Source organism: Scleropages formosus, chromosome 13 (genome assembly GCF_900964775.1).
Source record: "Scleropages formosus chromosome 13, fSclFor1.1, whole genome shotgun sequence".
Taxonomy (NCBI): Eukaryota; Metazoa; Chordata; class Actinopteri; order Osteoglossiformes; family Osteoglossidae; genus Scleropages; species Scleropages formosus.
The window spans coordinates 14,351,461-14,370,861 of record NC_041818.1 but is presented as its reverse complement, the minus strand read 5'-3'; the positions used below and the strand labels follow the sequence as shown (position 1 = coordinate 14,370,861).

Sequence of the window (19,401 nt, the reverse complement as noted above, 5' to 3'; positions counted from 1 at the left end):
GAACTAAGTCTTCCACTTCTGTTTCTGTACTCACTAGCTCCTGGTTCATCTCAAACTCAGTCTCTTTCTCTCCTTTAGCACTTGTACCCACTTTTAATTATGTACCATTCCTGATGAGTAGAAGCCGTCAGTTGAGCGAGCTACGACTTGGAGAGTTGTCATGATGAGCGTTTCCTCCACCCCAGAAGCATGAGATTCAATTTTCTCTTTATTAATTCAGGCCGTTGCCTTCTGGAGCGAAGGGTGATTTGAGTTCAGTTCCTGTAATAATAATGGTAATCCTGTGCTGTTATTAACACTGTCAAGTTTGTTTGCCCTCAACCCCATGACTGCATGCTTTTGCCATTTACATGGGGATTTCCAGGAAATTCTATAAGTTTTCCTGTACATGCAGAATGTTCTGGAGTCTTCATGTCGAGACAAGTTCAATAGCTACCAGTGAACAGACAGCAAAGAACTTTTTTCAACTTTGTTTCAACAAGTTCTCTCTTTGACTATGTAATGAACTTAGTATTCTTTTTACACAGTGTTGCAGTCTTTGACAGCACTTCTGTAATACTGATATATTCCTGTTAGCATTTCACATTTTCTCAATTTTCTATCATGTTGGTGCGGTGTGCACAGACCTATTTCCGTGAACTGCAAAATCGAACTTTTAGTCAACTCCGAAGGTCTCAGCTGGAGCACTGTTCTTGGCAGGCAATAATTTACAATTTTTCCCATGATCTTTGCCTGCAAAATGTTTGTTGGAGAATAGCAGAAATTATTTTATGCAATTTTTATGGATTGGAGGCATTCAGATTAGAAGGCTAGATAAAACAGATAATGCAAATTAATGCATTGCAAAGAGGTGAACATTTCACTTTATTATTGTGGCATGTGAAAGAAGTTCGCAGATGTAATGTATATGGAAAGTAAAGCCAACTTTTGTGACAGCTGTAAGGCATAGAAGTAATTTGTTGAAGTCCTATGTTTAGCACTGTGCTGAGACAGTATATTGGGAAGGGTTCTGTACTAAAGTAATTTGAACTGAACCAAATTGAGTAATTGCTAACAAGGTAAAGAAACAATTACGATTTCTCAGGAAACAAAGTTCCAGTGAAAGACATAAACAGTAGCAAAAATATATTTTCAAAATGAATTTTCTTGGTCATTTAAATTTGTCATTTTACTTTACCTAGCACACAATATTTAACAGAGTGCAAACCAAAAACATTTAATTTATACATTTATACAAAGTTAAAATATACCAGTTCAAATGGGACGTCACCAAGCAGGTTTGATTTTTTTCATTTGCAGCGATAAACAATGTTCAGGCAGCGCAACAGAAAAATAATATATGTTTATTCCATTATATCTTCTATTTCAATCTTAGCTAAATTAGTTTCAATAAAAGAGGGATAATACGTACTCAGTGCAGAATAGACAGTTTTAATGAGTATGTATTCAGCAGCACATAGATTGCTTTCTGTTAAATGGAAAGAATGGAAATAACACTACTGTTAATAGTGCCTAGTATCATGTAGGCTTTTCTGTCACAATCGTGAGCAACGCATCATTCTGGAAAATTTTTAGGTGGATTTAAAATGTTATTCCCTACTATATATATTGTATCTTTTCTTATTTTCCACAATTCAGATTATTTTTCCTCTGTTACACATCCAAGCACATGTTTAGTTATCTCAATGTGACAAACAATATCTGCTGGATCAGAATTTTAGAAAAAAGCATGTTTAGGGTATCAGAATGTTTGTTGTTCCAGACTGTCAGTGGAAACTGTTTGTGTTGTATGAATGTTAAAATGTCTGTTGAGAGGAATTGTTTGGATCAGGATATCTGTAGGGGCAGAATGCTTACTGTCTCAGATCGCTTGTGATACCCGAATGACTATAGCTGATGGATATGTGGTGTCAGAAAGCATGTTGAATTTTAACTCTTTGATTGTGTTGTGTAGTAGTCTTGGTTTGGTTTGGGGGCATTTCACAGAAATACCTCCTCCTAAATCTGTTGTGGCTTGAGCACAAACATATTTTTTCATTTGTGATCCCTTGACACTGAGCTTGTAGGGTTACTCAAAATATACCGCTTTGTTTACAGCTCTAACTGTAGCTGCCCTCACCTCCTGTAATTATAGACAGAATGAAAAAGAAATTTTGGCATTTAACTTAATATTCAGAACCTGTTATTTACAGATGCTCTTCTTAACGTAATGTTTCAACGCGTGCTCAGCAGATTACATTGAGCAAGTAAACATTTTTCTCTAAGAAGTAATCCAAAAGTCACACTGAAGCTGACGGTTTAAATTTGGCTCTTAAGAGGGTTCAACCTTAATGCTAAGAGAGGGTTCTGTAAATTCTTGGAAAAAAGTCAAATCGTATAAACACTTTGCTGGGAATGTTTAACATCCTCCCATTAGCTTGCTAGCACTGGCTTTAATAGTGAGCAAATCTGGGGCATGCTTCTTTTCAAACGCCAGCTCCAGTGAACTACCACACTGAAGTACTGGCACGCACAAAGCACACGGGAGGGGGAAGAGAATGCAACAAAGAGACCGGCGCCTCCATTATTCACTACGTCCTTTCTGATTCGCCAATTGTGGCCACTAAGCTAGCAACAGTAACTAGGGTAGGCATTTGTCAATGACACAAGCACAGCTACCTGGATTCAGACCAAGTTGAATGCGAGAGCAGAGCTTCATAGCTCTCCACGGGCAAATTGTAGAAATTTCAAGGAAAAGGGCTGCTCTCGGTCAGAACTCCTTAATCAGTACACACCTTACCCTACATATCTTCAGTACTACTGCGATAGGAGTATTTTATAGGGCTTCAAGATTATTCAAAGGGAAAAATTTTAAAAAGTAGCATATATAGGAACCCAGCTGCTCATAACTGTTTATTGAAAGTTGATAATTGTGCATGGCGTTCAGAGATCGGCTTAAAATGGACTAGTTTAGTACAGTTAAACATAAATAGTAAAGAAGACCTCCAAAATACCTTAGCCAGGACATTGGCCCATTCTTGGCCAGTTAAGATGCGGTTGTTGTCAACAGCCTTCTGCTGCAGAGGTTCTCCTCAACTGCAGATAGTCACACGTAAAAACTTAATTCTAATCATTACATTATATTACATTTTTTGTGTATATGGGCAAGGTGGCAGTTCATGATGCCACTCAATCTTTAACTCAAGTACAGGAACGGGTTCATTTAAGCTATCTGTGTGTTGAGTCTCAGATACCCATTCACTTTGTCGTTTTGGCTCTGCTGCAAAACACTAATGGTTCTCTAAATTCTTGTTTAGCTTCTACTGGAGTTTAGTGGAGAGGCCAGCAGATTAAGAAGAAAGAATGTGTTAGGGTGGAACTTTTCGGAAACAATGAGGAGATGGGTTAGCTTAGCTAGGTGAATGCAGCGTAAATGTAAATTCGGTCCATCGACCCTTTTTAAATAGGCGGGTTCCACTCCCCCAGGGCTGCGTGTCGCCAGTGGGCAGGTGCGCGTTGTCCTTGGAGGAGCCGTTGCACACGATGGGAAATGGCTGTGAGGCGCACTCTGCACCGGAGCCGGTAGGCCCTAGGCCGGGATCCATCTTCTCCTCATCCGTGTCATAGTAACACAAAAATCCATACTTACCCTTAGGTACAGAAGCACAACAGACAGAGCTACTTCATTGGTGATTTTTTTCTTCATTTTCCACTCTCGTTGGGTAATATTTAATGAAACAGGGCTCTCTTTTGTCATCGCTCCTGCAGACATGTACACGTTCGACTTAACAATGGCTCCCTTTGTCTGGACCTTCCCTCCACCTCGTCCCGGTTAGCAACAGCGCGTGGTCGGCGCCGCTGTCGTCCCGCTTTCTCCGAGGCCGGAGGTTTTCGTGTTTTAAGCAGTTTAGATGTGCTCGAGATTTGCTTATCACGAGATGGGAGACGGCGAGAGAAAGCGGGACAAGATTATCGCACATGGGAGGAGGAGGAAAAAAGGGAGCGAAAAGTTGGAAGGCTATTTGCACTGTCGTTCATTATCAGCTCCTGTCATTGCGGCGGCATCAGCACACTGCCAGCAAGGAGAGATTTCCACTGAGATTGCTCCACTCTCCCCCTCTCCAACACCACCCCCCCCAACCAAAACCGCTGCTTTGATAATGAATTTATTTGTTATCTGTTTATTCGGGAAGCTTGTGATTATATTGTTCCTTTCTACAGAGCCCTAATAAGCGGGTTCACTGCGTCATAGTTTTTTCACGGTGTCTAATCAATTTCAGAACGCCACAACATCCATCTCTGGTGTGACCTGAAACTGACATTGACCTGCATCAGCAGTGCTGCCAAGCACAATGAGATCTGCAGTCGCAGTTTAGGCTCATCACGCACCACCATGATTTGCTTCTTCCACACCAGTTTAACACGGCATAGCGTTTCCCTCTCCTTCTCGTCCGTTGAACATCAAATGTGGCTGTTTTCGATATATCACTATTTTCTTGTTGCTGTTTTCACTTGTGCCATTCGACTGAAATATTAATCAGAGCCATCTCAATATTAAAAAGTATAAAAACACTGATAAAATTATACACCTAAGAAAATACGCTTTGTTGCTTTCACATGGTTTAGTTGTATGAAGCCCTGTAGTATAAATGAATTAATAACAGTTGTAAAATTGTTTAATAAATTTCTAATAGGGCATCAGACTGGTTAATGGTCAAACTCAAAGGCCTGAAGTTTTCTGGATTAAGACCTTGGACAACCAGTACTGTTGTGCATTTGAGAACTTAACCAAATGGTAGCTGTTAAATTTGAACACGGAGCTGTAAAATGTAACAAATGTAATTTTTGTAAAAATTTGCCTAGCATAAACGGAGTGCTTTTTTGCCATGTTTCTATCATGTTTAGGTTCTGTCCATGCCTTGCATGTATGTTAGACAGTTGAGTGGAGACATGAAGTTAACGTCAGAAAAGTAGCCTGTCATTACAGCCGTGCACAATGCGGTTGCAAACACAAAACATGCAAGACAGAGCAACACAGTACGTGCACGTGACGCCGTGGTGACTTCAATGTCTTTTCAGCATCAAGGACATATAACCGGTAGATTGTTTACAGGGTAACGCATCTGGCATAACCTCTAGACACGAAGGTCAAAGGATTACCATCTCTGAACAATAAGTGCACTATCACTGCCTGCAGCAGGTAATATTTTGGCTTTATAACCTATATCTCTTGTCTACAATCTTAAGCTGCGCATACGGTGCTAGATTAGGATGTCTAAGTAGTGTAACACAACAATAATGTGACACGGAGTCACACCTACTGATCAACAGCTGTTCACGTAAACAGTGCAACTGGCTCCCTATCCAACTGCATGAAGGTAATAACAGTCTGACTAATGAAGATGTTTTCTTCGCGGTGACGCTCAAGGGTCATCAGATGGTACATACACTGTGAATTAAGCATCAGATTTAACATCATTCACTTTCTCACTATGGATTAGATATTAAGAGTATACTTTGGAACATTTCCTAATCAATAAGATATTCGTCCTTCATAACCCTATCATCCTTTTCTCATTATAAAACTCAGTCTGATTGAACGATTGTGAAAATGAGATTCTGGGGAACTAATTATCAAAGTAATAACTCTGCTGACTGTTCGGCTGAAATATGAAAGGAATTGAAAACCTATTAATATGGCAAAAACTTACAGTCCAGTGCCTTTGCATCTTCCTGTACAAAGCGTTTTTTGCAAAGTCCATGATGTTGTATATTTTGGGGTATAACTGTGCCGTACCTGTATTTGTAATTTCTCTTTGAGGACATGTAGTAGTGGTGTGGTTAGCGTGTTTGTCTTTGGTGCTAGAGGTTGCAGGTTTGATCCCTACTTTTGACTATAGTACCCTTGAGCAAGGTCCTTAACCCTAAGTTGCTCCAGTAAAAAATTACGCAGCTGTGTAAATGGGTAAATAATTTTAAGTCACTTTGGAGAGAAGTGTCAGCTAAATGAATACATGTAATGTTTGTGTATGCATACGTGTCTCTACATGCTGTTGCCTGAGGGGGCGTTTTGCAACAATTTTTTTGATAAATGTCACCACGAAACACAAGCCTCTTTTAAAATGTTTTCTAGGTTTTTAAAACCCAAAACATTTTATTTACCAAGGCTCACGTTTTCACGTTTCACTGGGCTTAATTCATTGATTCATAGTGAAATGTAAATAAATATAAAAATGTATTTGTGTATTGTGCTCCCTGTGCGTTTCTGAGTCTGTGTTTGCGTGTCTGCCCATATACATCTGTGTGAATCTGAGTTTGTGTGCGTGTGTGTGTGTGTGTGTGTGTGTGTGTGTGTGTGTGTGTGTGAGGGTATTTGTGCACACAGCGTGGCTGCGGAGGCGCTTCATACTTGTGTGGTGCAGCGGAAGCAGGGCCAGCTCTCCGTGTGTCCAGGTGGCCTCTCCTCCGGCCAGCCGAGCGCTCCATTGGTTCTCCGAGCACGTGGGCCCCCCGCCATCCATCACACGCAGCCTGGAGACAGGGGTCAGCTCCTTAGCGTCTGCCGGGTTGGTGGGGGGAGCAGCGCTCCCTGGCTCTTGCTCCTGCTGGGCCAGCAGGTTAATGGCTTCCCTCTCTGTTCCTCTCGCTTTCCCTCCAGCCATCCGCACCTCCCCAGCCCCCCCCACCCCTCGCGTCTGCTCCGGCCATCTCTCCCTGCCCCCCTTGTTGTGTGGCTCTCCCCTCTACTCTCCCGCTAGCCGGTTCCTCTTCGCTCATTGCCTGTCACGTAAAGCGGTCGTTGAATATTCATGACACGCAGCGCAATCTGCTGCTCTCAGCGTAAACGCAAGCCTGAGCGGACAGGTGGGGAGAGAGCACGAGAGACGGGAGCCGGGAGCCGGGAGCCGGAACAAGGAGCCCAAAGGGTTACCGGTGCTCGTTTAATTAATACCCTACTGTACTGCACTGTTTTTATTCCATCTGCATTGGGCTTACGCTCTACAGTGTTTGTAAGTCACTGGGCCATACCGACGTGACCTGTCAGTAAATATATCGCAGCTGAATGTACCCATGCTGATGAATGGGAAGAAGTGCGCATTTTGTAAACTGTAACATCACGCAAAACGTTGAACATTGCTGCAGTCTTTTTTCACCTGTTTTACCTGAATATAAGCGTAGACCAAGTAACGGCAGCACAGTTTATTGAAGCGAGTGAGATGCTTCCGTGATTCATTTTAACTTAAGAGGTGCAAATGTCCATCCTGGTCTGTTCTTCCTCCCGGCAAGTTGCGTTGAGTGCCGGAGTGGGGGGGGGGGGGTGGCTACCCCCACCTATGATAACACCAGTGGGGTATCCACTGTGCGGTGTTTGTGCCGCCATCAGCCCGGTTCAGCCGGGGTGTCAAACTGATGCTTCGTGTGGGCTTCACATGTGACCAGCAGCTGAAAGAGGAGCGGATGGGATCGGTGGGGGTAATAAACGTGAAGGGGTGCCTTGTCTACGCCGGAATGGGTGGCAAAAGAAGCAGAAAGACGGACGGGGTCCCGACAATGTGTTTCAGGAAGATGCAGCTCTCAGAGTAGCTTTGGCCAGTTGCCAAGCAACCGCACTGCGCTGCAGCGGCCAGGGGTTCACGTCATCGACAGAGTAGGCTGCTGTCGGGCACGGCACATTCTTAGCATACACAATCACCGGGCCAGGGTTCTCGTCCCACTTGGTACAAAGACAAGGTAACTCCCTAGGTAGGGTCACCTGAGAGCACCTTCACCCCCCAGGGGAGGGATGGAACTCAAACTGGGCACAGGCCTGTGTTACTGCCTGCTGGGTTGAACTGTAGTACATTAGGTGTGTGTGTGTGTGTGTGTGTGTGTGTGTGTGTGTGTGTGAGTGTGAGTGTGTGGGGGGGCGGTATACTGCTGTGCTGAAATTATATCATTTCACAGCTTGGTAAAATAAGATTGCAAGCCAGTAATGACCTTCCTCAGACCGCATCTCTCTTTTTTTGGCTTTTCGTGACTGTCTGAGCGCCCGGAGAAATCAGCCCCTCAAGTCGTGCTCTTAAACGCTGCCACACTTTTTTCTGGTTTGCGCCGTAGGTGACGTGTCAAGTAGCTTTTTAGCTCAGTTTTATTTTTATCTCATTTCTGTGGCGCTCCGAGTCGAAGGCGATGCTGCTGCACTCTTCTAGCCGCGTCTGGCTCTCCTGGCGATCTGCGCCGACTGTTACATCACCAGCACTTAGCATCTGCAGGCCGCGTCGGTCGGGGTCTCCGGGAAAGTGCGCCCCCAGAAGCATGGCTGGGAGAGGAGGCTTTTTTAGGCCTCAGTTCCGCTGTTTGAATTCCTCGAGAATGTCCCCGATGTCTCTTTGAGAGCCAGAGGCCCAGAACTGGACTAATTCTGTTTGTTTCCTTTACTCGGTGGGGCACTGTTTTTTTTTTTTTTTGACCACTGGTGAAAGGATGACTTAATCACAGTCAAACAACAGATTGAAATTTGATTTGGGCAAGAAAGGGGAGGGGGTGATTTTGATTTCTCTTTCAATGCCAAGAGGGGGCATTACATCAAGCATTATAATAGAGCTGGACTGCAGAGAAAAGCATAGTAATAGTACTTCTCCAGAGGCTCTTCAGCACTACACTGCAGAGCAACATCATAGTGTACTACAGTACCGTACAGCACTCAGTCATACTACAGTACAGACAGAATAACACACCGTACAGTACAGTACAATACAGTGTTCTGTAGTATATTGCATTCACATTTATTCATTTAGCAGACGTGTTTCTCCAAAGCAGCTTCCAGTGAACACCATGCAGTGTAATCAGCCCACACCTTTCCACCCAAGGTCACTTACACTGCTCGATACACTACAACGAGTTACTGATCTGCACACCAGTGAAACACACTTTTTCTCACATACGCACACATGCCCGGCGGTACAGCGAGTAGCGCTGCTGTCTCGCAGCAGCTGGGTGGTGCGAGAGGACGTGGGTTCGATCCCCTCTCAGCCTGTGTGGAGTTTGCGTGTTCTCCCTGTGCGTGTGTGGGTTTTCTCTGGGTGCTCTGGTTTCCTCCCACAGTCCAAAGACATGCTGTTCAGGTTCATCCATAGTGTGTGTGTGTTCCACTGATGTGTGGCTGAGTGACCCAGTGTAAGTCACCTTGGTACATAGAGTTTGCTGGAAGTTGCTTTGGCAAAAAATGTCTGCTAACGGAATAACTGTAAACACACACCCTGGGTAGGTTTTAGACTCAATGACTCATGTCTCTGGACTGCAGGAGGAAACCGGAGCAACCGGAGGAAACCCACGCAGACACAGGGAGAACATCGAACCCACGGCCTCGCACTCTGCCCAGGCACTATGAGACATACTGTTCTTTAAAGTGGTGATCTCTGTTGTAAACTGTTTTACAACATATCTTGCTTTTTTATTGTAAAACAGGGTCTGAGGGTTTTGGGGGTCTGCTTTTAATCGTGTTATATAAGACAAAGATTTTTTTTCTTCTTCTTCTTATTATTATTATTATTGTTATTAGACTTGGAAATTACAATGTATTTATGGCAATCATTGATAATGATCAGAATAAGGCGCTACAGTGCAGCACAATACTGATTATCTGGAGGAGACGTTTCAAGAAGAAGATTCTGTCTCACACACTGTTCAGGCTTAAATGTTGCCATAGAAATGACTTTCCCGTTACTTTGTTCTTTTCAGTAAGAGACCGTTCTTTAACGGAGAAGCCTCCCTTTTTCGGAGCCAAAAACACGAACGTGGCTCAGCTGTACAACGCCGCGCTGCTTTTCATGAGAGCTCGGAGAGTCAAATAAACATCGTCGCTTTGCGTAGGTCGGCGCGCGTTAAATGTAACACTAAACTAGCCTCATGCCCCCAACACACACATGCGCGCTCTCACACACACACACATCCAGAGTGGTTTTAATCACCTCCCCTGTTGCTCTCAGCAACCAGCAGGCCAAGGTGGCCCCAAGTTAAATTACCCGTAACAGCCTCCCCCATTTGTTGACCATCTCCTGTTTCCTAAAGTGTGGCTCGGCGAGCAGCAGCACTCTAAAATAGGGCGTTTTCGAGGAAGTAATTCTTATAAATGCACACTCCTCTGCTCTTTGTGTCAGCTCTGAATCATTCAGCAGCTCCAGCGCTTACTATGAACCAGAAACCCCTGTTCTGTCGGACCTGAGCGGCGCCCGCCGTCCTGACACAATCGCAGCTGGGAAGGAAGACACGAGGTCGGGGGGATGACTCGCTACCACCGGTGCAACGAGAAGGAGAAGATGTACCCAGATAAACACACAGCAAATGAAGTCACACACAAACTGCTTCTTGTCTGAACACAAACCCACGTGGGCTCACTGCTCTCAGGCTAAAGGGAAATTATCGTGTGCTGGATGGCAGTTGTCGGCAGCAGGTAACGTAGAGTTTGGAGCTTTTTTCCTTACAGTCGAAGGTTGTGGGTTTGAATCCCACCTTTTTGGCGTGGTGTCCAGGGATTCAAACCCACAACCTTTGTGTGCCCACAACTTTTGTGTGCCTCCAAGGTTATCGGAACTGGCACAGAAGGTGAGAGCGGAGTTGGTCGATGGAGACAAGCAGACGAGCTCAGGCACATCTCTCAGAAAATTTAATTAAGGGAAAATTAAACTAGCTGTTCCATTCGTCATCAGCGCTGTGTTGTCACGCTGATCGCTAATGAAGGAGCCGACGTATGCCAGGTGGTTATGTGGCAAATTCCAAGATGCGAGAAATAGAAACGTTCAGACTCAGCACGGCCTTCGGCACGGCCTTCACCACATCAACATATGTTTACCCTTTAAATACGTCTGTTTTAATACATTTGACATACTCACTTTTAATAACTGCTTGACTTGGTCGGAGTCACGGCAGCCTAGAGCCTACCATGGAATCACTGGGCGCCAGACAGAAGGGGGAGGGGGGGTACAACCTTTGCGGGAGCCAGTCTATTGTAGTGTATACCCATCCACCGATATAAGAATATAGTGTCAAGTTTACCTGAACTGTATACCTGTGGGAGGAAACCAGAGCACCCGGAGGAACTCCACACAGACATGGGGAGATCATGCAAACCCCACACTGACTGAGCTGGATTTGAACCTACACTGTTAGGCAGGGCTGCTATCCATTGCACCACATTTGATATCACCCACAGCAAACTGACAAAACATATTTAATAGTTTGAAAAATTACACCAGTGAAACTTATTGCGGGGGTGCGGTGGCGCAGTGGGTTTAACCAAGTCCCGCTCTGGTGGGTCTGGGGTTCGAGTCCTCCTTGGGGTGCCTTGCAGCGGACTGGCATCCCATCCTGGGTGTGTCCCCTCCCCCTCCGCCTTATGCTCCGTGTTGTTGGGATAGGCTCCGGTTCACCGCGACCCAGCTCGGGACAAGCGGTTTCAGACACTGTGTGTGTGTGTGTGTGTGTGTGTGAAACTTATTGTGAAATATTAGCTTTCTCTTCCATCATAAGCACTTGTGTGCCTGCAAGGATATTGAGTTCACACAAAGTTCTTCATTTGTAAACATGTTTTCATTATCCTTTGTGTTTTAATTTATGCTGAACCTTGATCATTTCAGAAAAATTGGCTAAGTATCAGCAACAGTTCTGGGCATTCACTGCAAACCTGATGTTAGAACCTGATGGCCTGCATCATCTGGACTGAAAATTAGGTCATGGATTTATTACATTTATTCTAGGCTTGCATGACAGTTTGTGAAATGTAAAAGGTTTATTGACCTTTGATCATAGTGCTGAATTCATAATGACCAGATGTTAACCACAGCATGTTTGCACTGTGGAAACGAGATGAGTTTGGAAAAGGGTGGGAGGGGCTAAAGGAGGGTGACAGGTGCTCACTGACCAGGAGAGGCATCACCGCAATGGATCACTGCCACCACTAGGGGCCGCCTTGTCCCATCATGCTCTGTTGTTTCTGAATTCCGGGTTGCCAGATGCCAGCGGTGTTGGCATCCGCGTTCTCCGCCTGCATTCGCCGAAATATGTCTACGCAGGATTTACGTAAGAGATTAATTAGAAAGGACTAAATTAATTTCGCGATTGATCTCCATTGATCTGACCGAGCCCGGTACCGTCGTCCTCGGCTGCCCCTCGCCATCCCGCCGTGGCTCTCGCACCCGGCGCATCACCTGGCGCTGAAAGCACGCTCATACTGTTCTGTTTCTCCAAGGGTATAAAAGCATTCATGAAACAACAAAGTGGGATCAACGGGCAGGTACCTTTCACTCACCGAGTCCATAAAATGCCACATAAGATCAAGTGTGACATTTTATTCTCAGTCTTTTGGGATTTAAGGGATGGGGATGAATACACCGTGTGTGTGTGTGTAATTTTTTCGGCACAGTTTTGTGTGTCTGTGTACGTGTGTGTGCTACCCCACTCTCAGAGCAAGTAGCATCACTTCTGCTGCAGATGCACTGTAAATAATTTATGTCCTTTCCTCAGGAAGATTCCTCCCTCTCCTTTGCTTTGCCTCCCGTCATTGTGCGAGACTTCTGCAGCACACAGAGAGCAGTGCCATGCAGTGATGCGGCAACGGCTGGGTACCTGGATTAACTGAGGTGTGGGGCACAGTGCAGAGAAGTCAGGAGGTCTTCTAGGTCCATCCACCTTTGCAGTGAGATAACGGTCAGACAGTTATGGGTATGTAGTCAACGTATGGTCGTTCTTCGCTCGGTATGACATCGTGCTGTAGGCAGCCAGGAGTTACACAGAGCCTCTGTCTCCATGTGGATTTTTTCAAATGATTTCTACAGATGTGAGCTGATCCCCTTTAAGGTCCTGCCTCTGTGTCCTGGGCATTGCGGTTCAAGTTGACAGGCCGGCTGGGTATGACCGCGCGACTGCGGTGCTGTACACCGTCACCCTTCTCACTATTTCTAGGGACTCCTTGCGAATCTCTCTCGCAGCATTTTTAATGATAACCAGCAGCAACCGAGCATCTTTGTGGACACGCACATATACACGCTGTCAATGCATCGCTACGATCAGTGCACGAGCAAAGACAGACACGAGCGATGCCACGTAACGTAGACCCGTTCCGTAGAGGCTGCGGAGGTGGAGGATGGCGTTCTGAGGAGATTCGGATCAGAAGAACCGAAAGCCAAACTCGGAGCCGGTCCTGGCCTAGATCCCCACCTCCGCCGGCTTGCTGGTTGGCTTCGCACTCGGCCTGTCAGTCCGTCGGGGGCGTTAGTGAACCTGCGCCCAAAAATAACAACTCTCCTCAGCACAGTCACGAGAGGAACAGGGATGAGAATCTATTGCAAGACATTAGAGTTGGTGCTCATTGCAGCCCGGTGGACCCCTGCCCTCAGGGTCAGATAGCCCTGTCGCAGCCTGCAGGCAGCGCACTGGAGAGTGGCAGGCCAGGGAGTCGGGTGAGAGCGGAGAAAGACAGGAGATTGAGAGGAACGGTGGAGAGGCAGGGAGGCAAGACGCAGCGGTGGGAGCTTGGAACACAGTCAAGAATGGATGGAGGAAGACAGCGAGTGTGTCGGTGAAGGAGCACAGAGGACAGAAGGGAGCAGGCGAGGAAAAGGGGGAGAAAGAGGAAAAGTAGAGGGGACAGTAAGTGGGCTTAGGGTAACGCTGCAACCTTTGCGGTCAGAAGTCACGGGTTCGAATCCTACCTCCTGCTGTAGCACCTTGAGCGAGGTCCTTACCCTGAATTGCTCCAGTAAGAAGTACCACCTTTGTAGATGGGTGAATAATTGTAGGTAGCGTAGCTTAGTGTTGTAAATTTCTCTGGAGGAAAGCATCATTTAGAAGAGTAAATGAAGAGAAGGGGATGGAAGTAAGGAGAGTAACATGTGGTAGTGGAGGAAAAGAGGGAAAAGCCCCTGGTGTGCTACCTGAAATGGGGGGGGGGGAACAGGGTGAGGGCAGCAACAGAGTGACACAGCAGATTTTGGAAATGTCGGACGATGGAGAGGCCTGGTTTCTGCCACCCATGTCCGCTGTGCTGAATTTCATTCTTTTTTCAGCGTTTACTTACTTACTCAGTATAAACAGTGCTCCCTTTTAGAGAGAAGACGGGCGCCTCTTAGAGGGAGGCTAATTTGTGCGCTTGCAGCTGCGGGTCATGCTGTGGGGGGATGGGAGCTGTTGAAACAGGAAATTGGAATAATTTATAACTGCACACGCTGCTGCAATAATTGGAATGGCGCAGCTGAGAAGCGACAGCGGTAATCATGAAGGACGGAAGGAGGGAGGGAGGGAAGGAGGGAAGTGGACGGCTGGGTTACGAACAGGTCCAGGCGGTCACACATTCTCAGAGTGCTGCTGTAGTCGGTGGACCAAACCCCCTCTATTGCCGTTTTGTGATACAACCTCTGCTTTTTAATAGGGTAAAGTGCCGGGTGAGGAGTTCAAGTGGCAAGAATGAGACTGGATAGAGACACGGAGACATGGTTTTATAAAAACAAGCGTCATTACTGCGACCCGGCCGGGCCTTTTCGGCTTTGGGCGGTCGCAGACCTCAAATCGGGGTGAGGTTTTTAGCTTTAGTTCTGTTTCTTAATCCACCAGCAACAAGAAGAAAGCGAATGAAGATGAAGCTTATGGGTGTAGAAACCGGCGGTACGGCTGCCGCCCCGTCTGGCTCGTGGGGGCCTCCGTACCTATGGCCTAGAGCAGCCACAGCAGCTCACAGCACACGGCGCGTCCCATGTGTTCCGTCGCTCCAAGAATGTCCGCACGGTGCCAGGTGCGCCAGGACAGCACCTACCTGTGAACTCATGATGAGACTGCGGCTCTCTCCATCAGCCTCTTTAACTGGCCTTGTGGAGGAGGAATTGAACGTATTCCCGCAAGGACAGTAAATCCTGACAAATAGACCTAGTGGGGACATCCGGCAAGGTTAAATGTCTTCTTTTAAAGCGAGTCTACTTTTTCAAGGAAAGTAAAAGTGCCAGGACTTTTTGTTTGTTCCAGACTTTTATGTTTCTGCTTTGTTGGGATCGAGTAGCGGTAAGAATTATTTCACTGCGCATCGGCGAACTCCTGAGAGTGAGTCGAGAAGAGTGTGCGTTCGCATGTGTGCTGTACGCGCAGCGCATGCCAGCCAAAGTGTTGCTTGATTCCCATTCACATAAGCAACGAGTGTTCTTATCTCTAATTTGGTAGGTAAAGCAGGGACTGAGAAGCACAGTAACCCCCTCCTCACTCTGTTTGAGTCCACCGCCAGTTAGAGTAACTGCAACATTACATGCAGTACAAAGACCCACAAATACAGTACAGCAGCCGGCCGCTCCACCTACTGTACAAGCGCGAGGGATCGGAGCAGCTGCTAGTGTAGTAGTTAGAGCCCACCACCATGCAATTGACAGTCCCAGGTTCAAATCCCAACTGCTGCTGCGGTATCCTTAAAAAAGGTACTAAATTTCTCTGGGGGAAAAAAATTACCCAGCTGTATAAATAGGTTAGCCATTAAAAGAATCGTTCCCATGTATCTCCTCTACTCGTTTCTTTGCACTGGCTTCCTATAGCTGCCCAGATCAAATTCAAGACCCTGGTTGTTGCCTACAAATGCATCAATAGAACTGCTCCTAGCTATTTACAAGACTTGATCAACCGCTACACCCCACCCAAACCGCTCATCTACTTCTGCTCACTTGGTGGTCCCACGCACGAAAGGTAAAGCACGGAGGTTCTCAGTTCTGCCTCCGTTGTGATGGAATGACCTCCCCTCTCACTCAGAACTGCTGAAGCGCTGTCCACATTCAAGAAGGGTCTGAAAACACCTTTTCCAGACTCACTTCGGCCAAGATCTCTCCAGCTCATGTAAGGTGTAAATGTTCATGCACCATAACTTTATGATCATGCCCAGATAAGCCTTTACACAGCCGCTACTCCTGTAATGTACGTAAATGTCCGCGTACCTTTAAAAAAAAACTGTAGGATGATGATCAGGATTTGTCTATCCTGCATTTTATGCACCTACTCATGCGATGAACATCGGTGCATAAAGTGGAAAGAAAGAAACTAACTTTTCTTTAAGAGTCATACATCTGCAACTACGTCTCTCTTTTTCCTAATGTAATGCATAAATTGTATTTCTCTGAGATGTACGTCGCTTTGGAGAAAAGCGTCTGCTAAATGAATACATGCAAATGTAAATGTAAGAAGCTTAGTATGAAAACCTACTGTTGTAAGTTGCTCAGAAAAGTGTCTGTAAAATTAATAAATAATAATAATGATAAACTGTAAAATCAGGCCTTGTTACCTGGAAACCCTCCAGAACATAATCTCAGATTGCTCGAAACCAATGCAAGGAAAAGCGACGGTAATTCGGAAGGCAACGCAACCGCAGCACACAACAGTACAGCCTCCTTTCCTGTGCCTGTGTGATTGAATCAGCGATAACTGCAATACGGCCACAACTCAGTTAGACCGCAGCACAGCTCGGTACTGGCAGCCCCGCTCCCTACAGACTTCCTGCTTGGAGAAAGCCAGAGGGCATCGCAGTGACCGGAAGGCACAGCGTTTACAGCAATCTGAAATAGAGTAAAACTGACACACACACTTACAGTCGTAGGGTGTCACACTAATTCACACATTCCCTTATACACTGGCTCCTCGTATTATGAGCATACGCCTTACAAATTTTCGAAGATTCAGACATTTTCCAGTTTATTTGTCTTTAACTGTATTTTCTTCACTGATAGGTTTTCTAAAATTTCTGCCTTTTGCATCGCCTACATTCAGCACACTTCCTCGGTGCTTATAGCTTACATCTCACATTCATCGCTGTTGGTTACCAGTAACACAATGGCAAACAGTAATCATGTTGATGGGATGAAGTGGTCAACAATCAGCACTGAATAGGAGTTTATAGAGAAGAAGTCTGCTCAATTTTCAGTTATTTTAAATTAGTTGTAACTTTAATGTAGCTCCATATTAGTAAAGTCATATGGATTATTTTTATTCATTTATTATAACTATATCTGAGACTTTCACAAAACCTAACCTGCATATAAATCAAGGGATATGTGGATTATTCAACTGTGGATAATGTAGAAAGTAAAGAGCTGTAATGATGTCCAGAAGTTGACAAACACTGCCCATGCTTACAGAATGAATCTGTCATCAATCAGGACTGAATAGGAGGTTGCTGAGATGATGTTTTTTGTTTTTATTTTCATTTGCTCTAAAATAAGCATCTTCGCAGAGTGAGCAGTGCTTTAAATGCTGCACTGTCAAGCAGCTAAATAGAGCAGTGGGGACTCAAACCTGGCACATAGAGGAGCTCAGTTTGAGTCCCTATTGGCTGCCTTAAGGTTCCTGACAGTGCGGTGTTTAGACCCTCACTCGCTGGGCAGTGGACCCAAGTTCAAACCCGCTGCCCTACAATTTAGCATTTAAAGTGACTCTGCTTGCCGAGGAACTGGGTTCAAGTCTTCGTCGCCTCCTTCTCCCTTGCAGTGGATGGGTGTCCCACCAAAGAGGTACCGTGTCTCGCCCAGATCAGACAGGTTGCAACAGTACAGTTTGCACCGTTTCTCTAGGTGCTTTGTGCTTGCAGGAAATCTAGCAGTGTTTGGTCCTGGCCTTTTTACTGAGACTACTTTGGCCGCGATTCTCTTACCCTTTGTGGTGCTGGAGGAATTGTAGGTAGAGGAGGGGGGCTGTTTGAGGGCCAGGACTCCACAGCAACCCTCTGCAGAGCCCGATCCCACTGACCTTGGTGCAGGACAGGGGCTCGGGTCCTCTCCTTAACAGGGGGAGGCAGGCAGGAGCGAGCGAGAGCGAGGAGACGACGTCAAAGCGAGGAGACGTCACAGACACAGATGGGGAAAAGCAAGTTTGCTAATGAGCCTCTCTTGCGTGCGTGTGAGAAAAAGAGAAAGAGAAGGAGAGCGAGATGGAGAAGGATGCAGGGCGAGTCCTCTCTCTCCTGTCAGGCAGCTTTGATCAGCCTTCCTCAGCTGCACAGCCGAAGCGTGGCGTCTTGGAGGCAGATGAAACAATCTGCCACTATTCGAGGCTCAAAGAACACCCACCATTTTCTTCTTTATCAGTTTTTCACCAAGCACTTCCTATTGCACTTCTTGTCTTTAAAAGTGTATCGAAAATGGCTTATTACTTTAATGTGATGTTGCCGCGCTTTACTAATTTACCTTGATTTATTGGTGATCACGTCGTACCTTTTTTGTTTGAGAAAGGTAGTCAAGTCTGGGAAGTGGCGCAGCCTTTGAAAGTGCCTTGCGAAAGCACCAAAAACGTCTGCGTTTTTCAGAATTGGAGAAGGAGCACTTTTTTATAAGAGTAATGAATGGTAGCCTTTGATCGTAAGAGTCTCTGGGTTTCGGTTACGTCCCGGTGTCTCCTCGGTCGGCCCTTTGCATCTGCTCTTGCTTTCCGTCTTGCGTAGTAGCTCGATGCGTAAGGCTGCCTGTCACCGTAAGGGCGCAGTGTGCCAAGGGCACCGACATGTGCTCAGGATATGCTCGGTCCCGCTGTATTTCTCGTTATTTTACACTTCCGCACTGCCCTTTTTGTGACCCTATTGCCACCGTAACCCCTCCCATCAACACCGTGACTCCTCCTTTGCAGGCTTCCTGAGCACAGGGGATCAGTCGGCCAAGGGCAACTATGGGCTTCTGGACCAGATTCAGGCGCTGCGATGGCTGAATGAGAACATTGGCCATTTCGGTGGCGACCCTGAAAGAATCACGATCTTCGGCTCTGGTGCCGGAGCGTCCTGTGTCAACCTTCTCATCCTGTCCCATCACTCTGAAGGTAAGGACACCCGCAGGGCTTTTGCACCCAGAGTCACAGCAGGATGACAGCAAAGACCCTGAATTACACGCACATCTGAGGAGCACATCAGCTCCCGCTGCAGATACAGCAAAAAAAAACCTCCCTGAGCGGAAACTGCGGCACTAACTGCTTAACCACCATGGAACCCGCACGTGAAATACAGGTGCGTGATTAAAAATGCTAGAAAAATAGCAGATGGTCAAAACAGTACGATAGGCGGCATTCTTTACTTTAAATCCTTGCCTATTGGACGCTTTTGTGTGTAACGGTGCTTGAATTTTGTAATGTGACATTCCCTTATCGAGCACATTTATAAGTGAGGTATCCCATCTGAAGCGACGAGCCTTTGGTCACTCGTTTACTAAATAATTCATCATCAGCTTAAAATGTTTTGGGTATTCTCTTTTAAACCTTAACAGCATGTACAAAGAGAAATGTTTGTAGTGAGCACCTCTAGTCTAGATCTGAACGTGGCATCTTGTGACGACTGTCTCGTCAATTGCATACGCAGTACCAATTACCTGTACATCCCGTTGGGCCTCTTACTCTGTTCATATAGAGCAACTGCCGAGTGCTAATCTTTGTCTGACATGTATATGTGTG

The 19,401-nt window shown here is 46.0% G+C and overlaps 1 protein-coding gene across 2 annotated transcripts in view; it reads left to right on the top strand.

The window, feature by feature from the left end:
* Window positions 1-19,401, top strand: part of nlgn2a (neuroligin 2a) — a 106,134-nt gene that overhangs the window by 80,715 nt on the left and 6,018 nt on the right. For both annotated transcript variants that reach the window (XM_018744452.2, XM_018744450.2), the window contains one exon: window positions 18,592-18,777. In XM_018744452.2, the coding sequence (XP_018599968.1) occupies window positions 18,592-18,777 (186 nt within the window). The remainder of the gene's footprint in view (window positions 1-18,591; window positions 18,778-19,401) is intronic.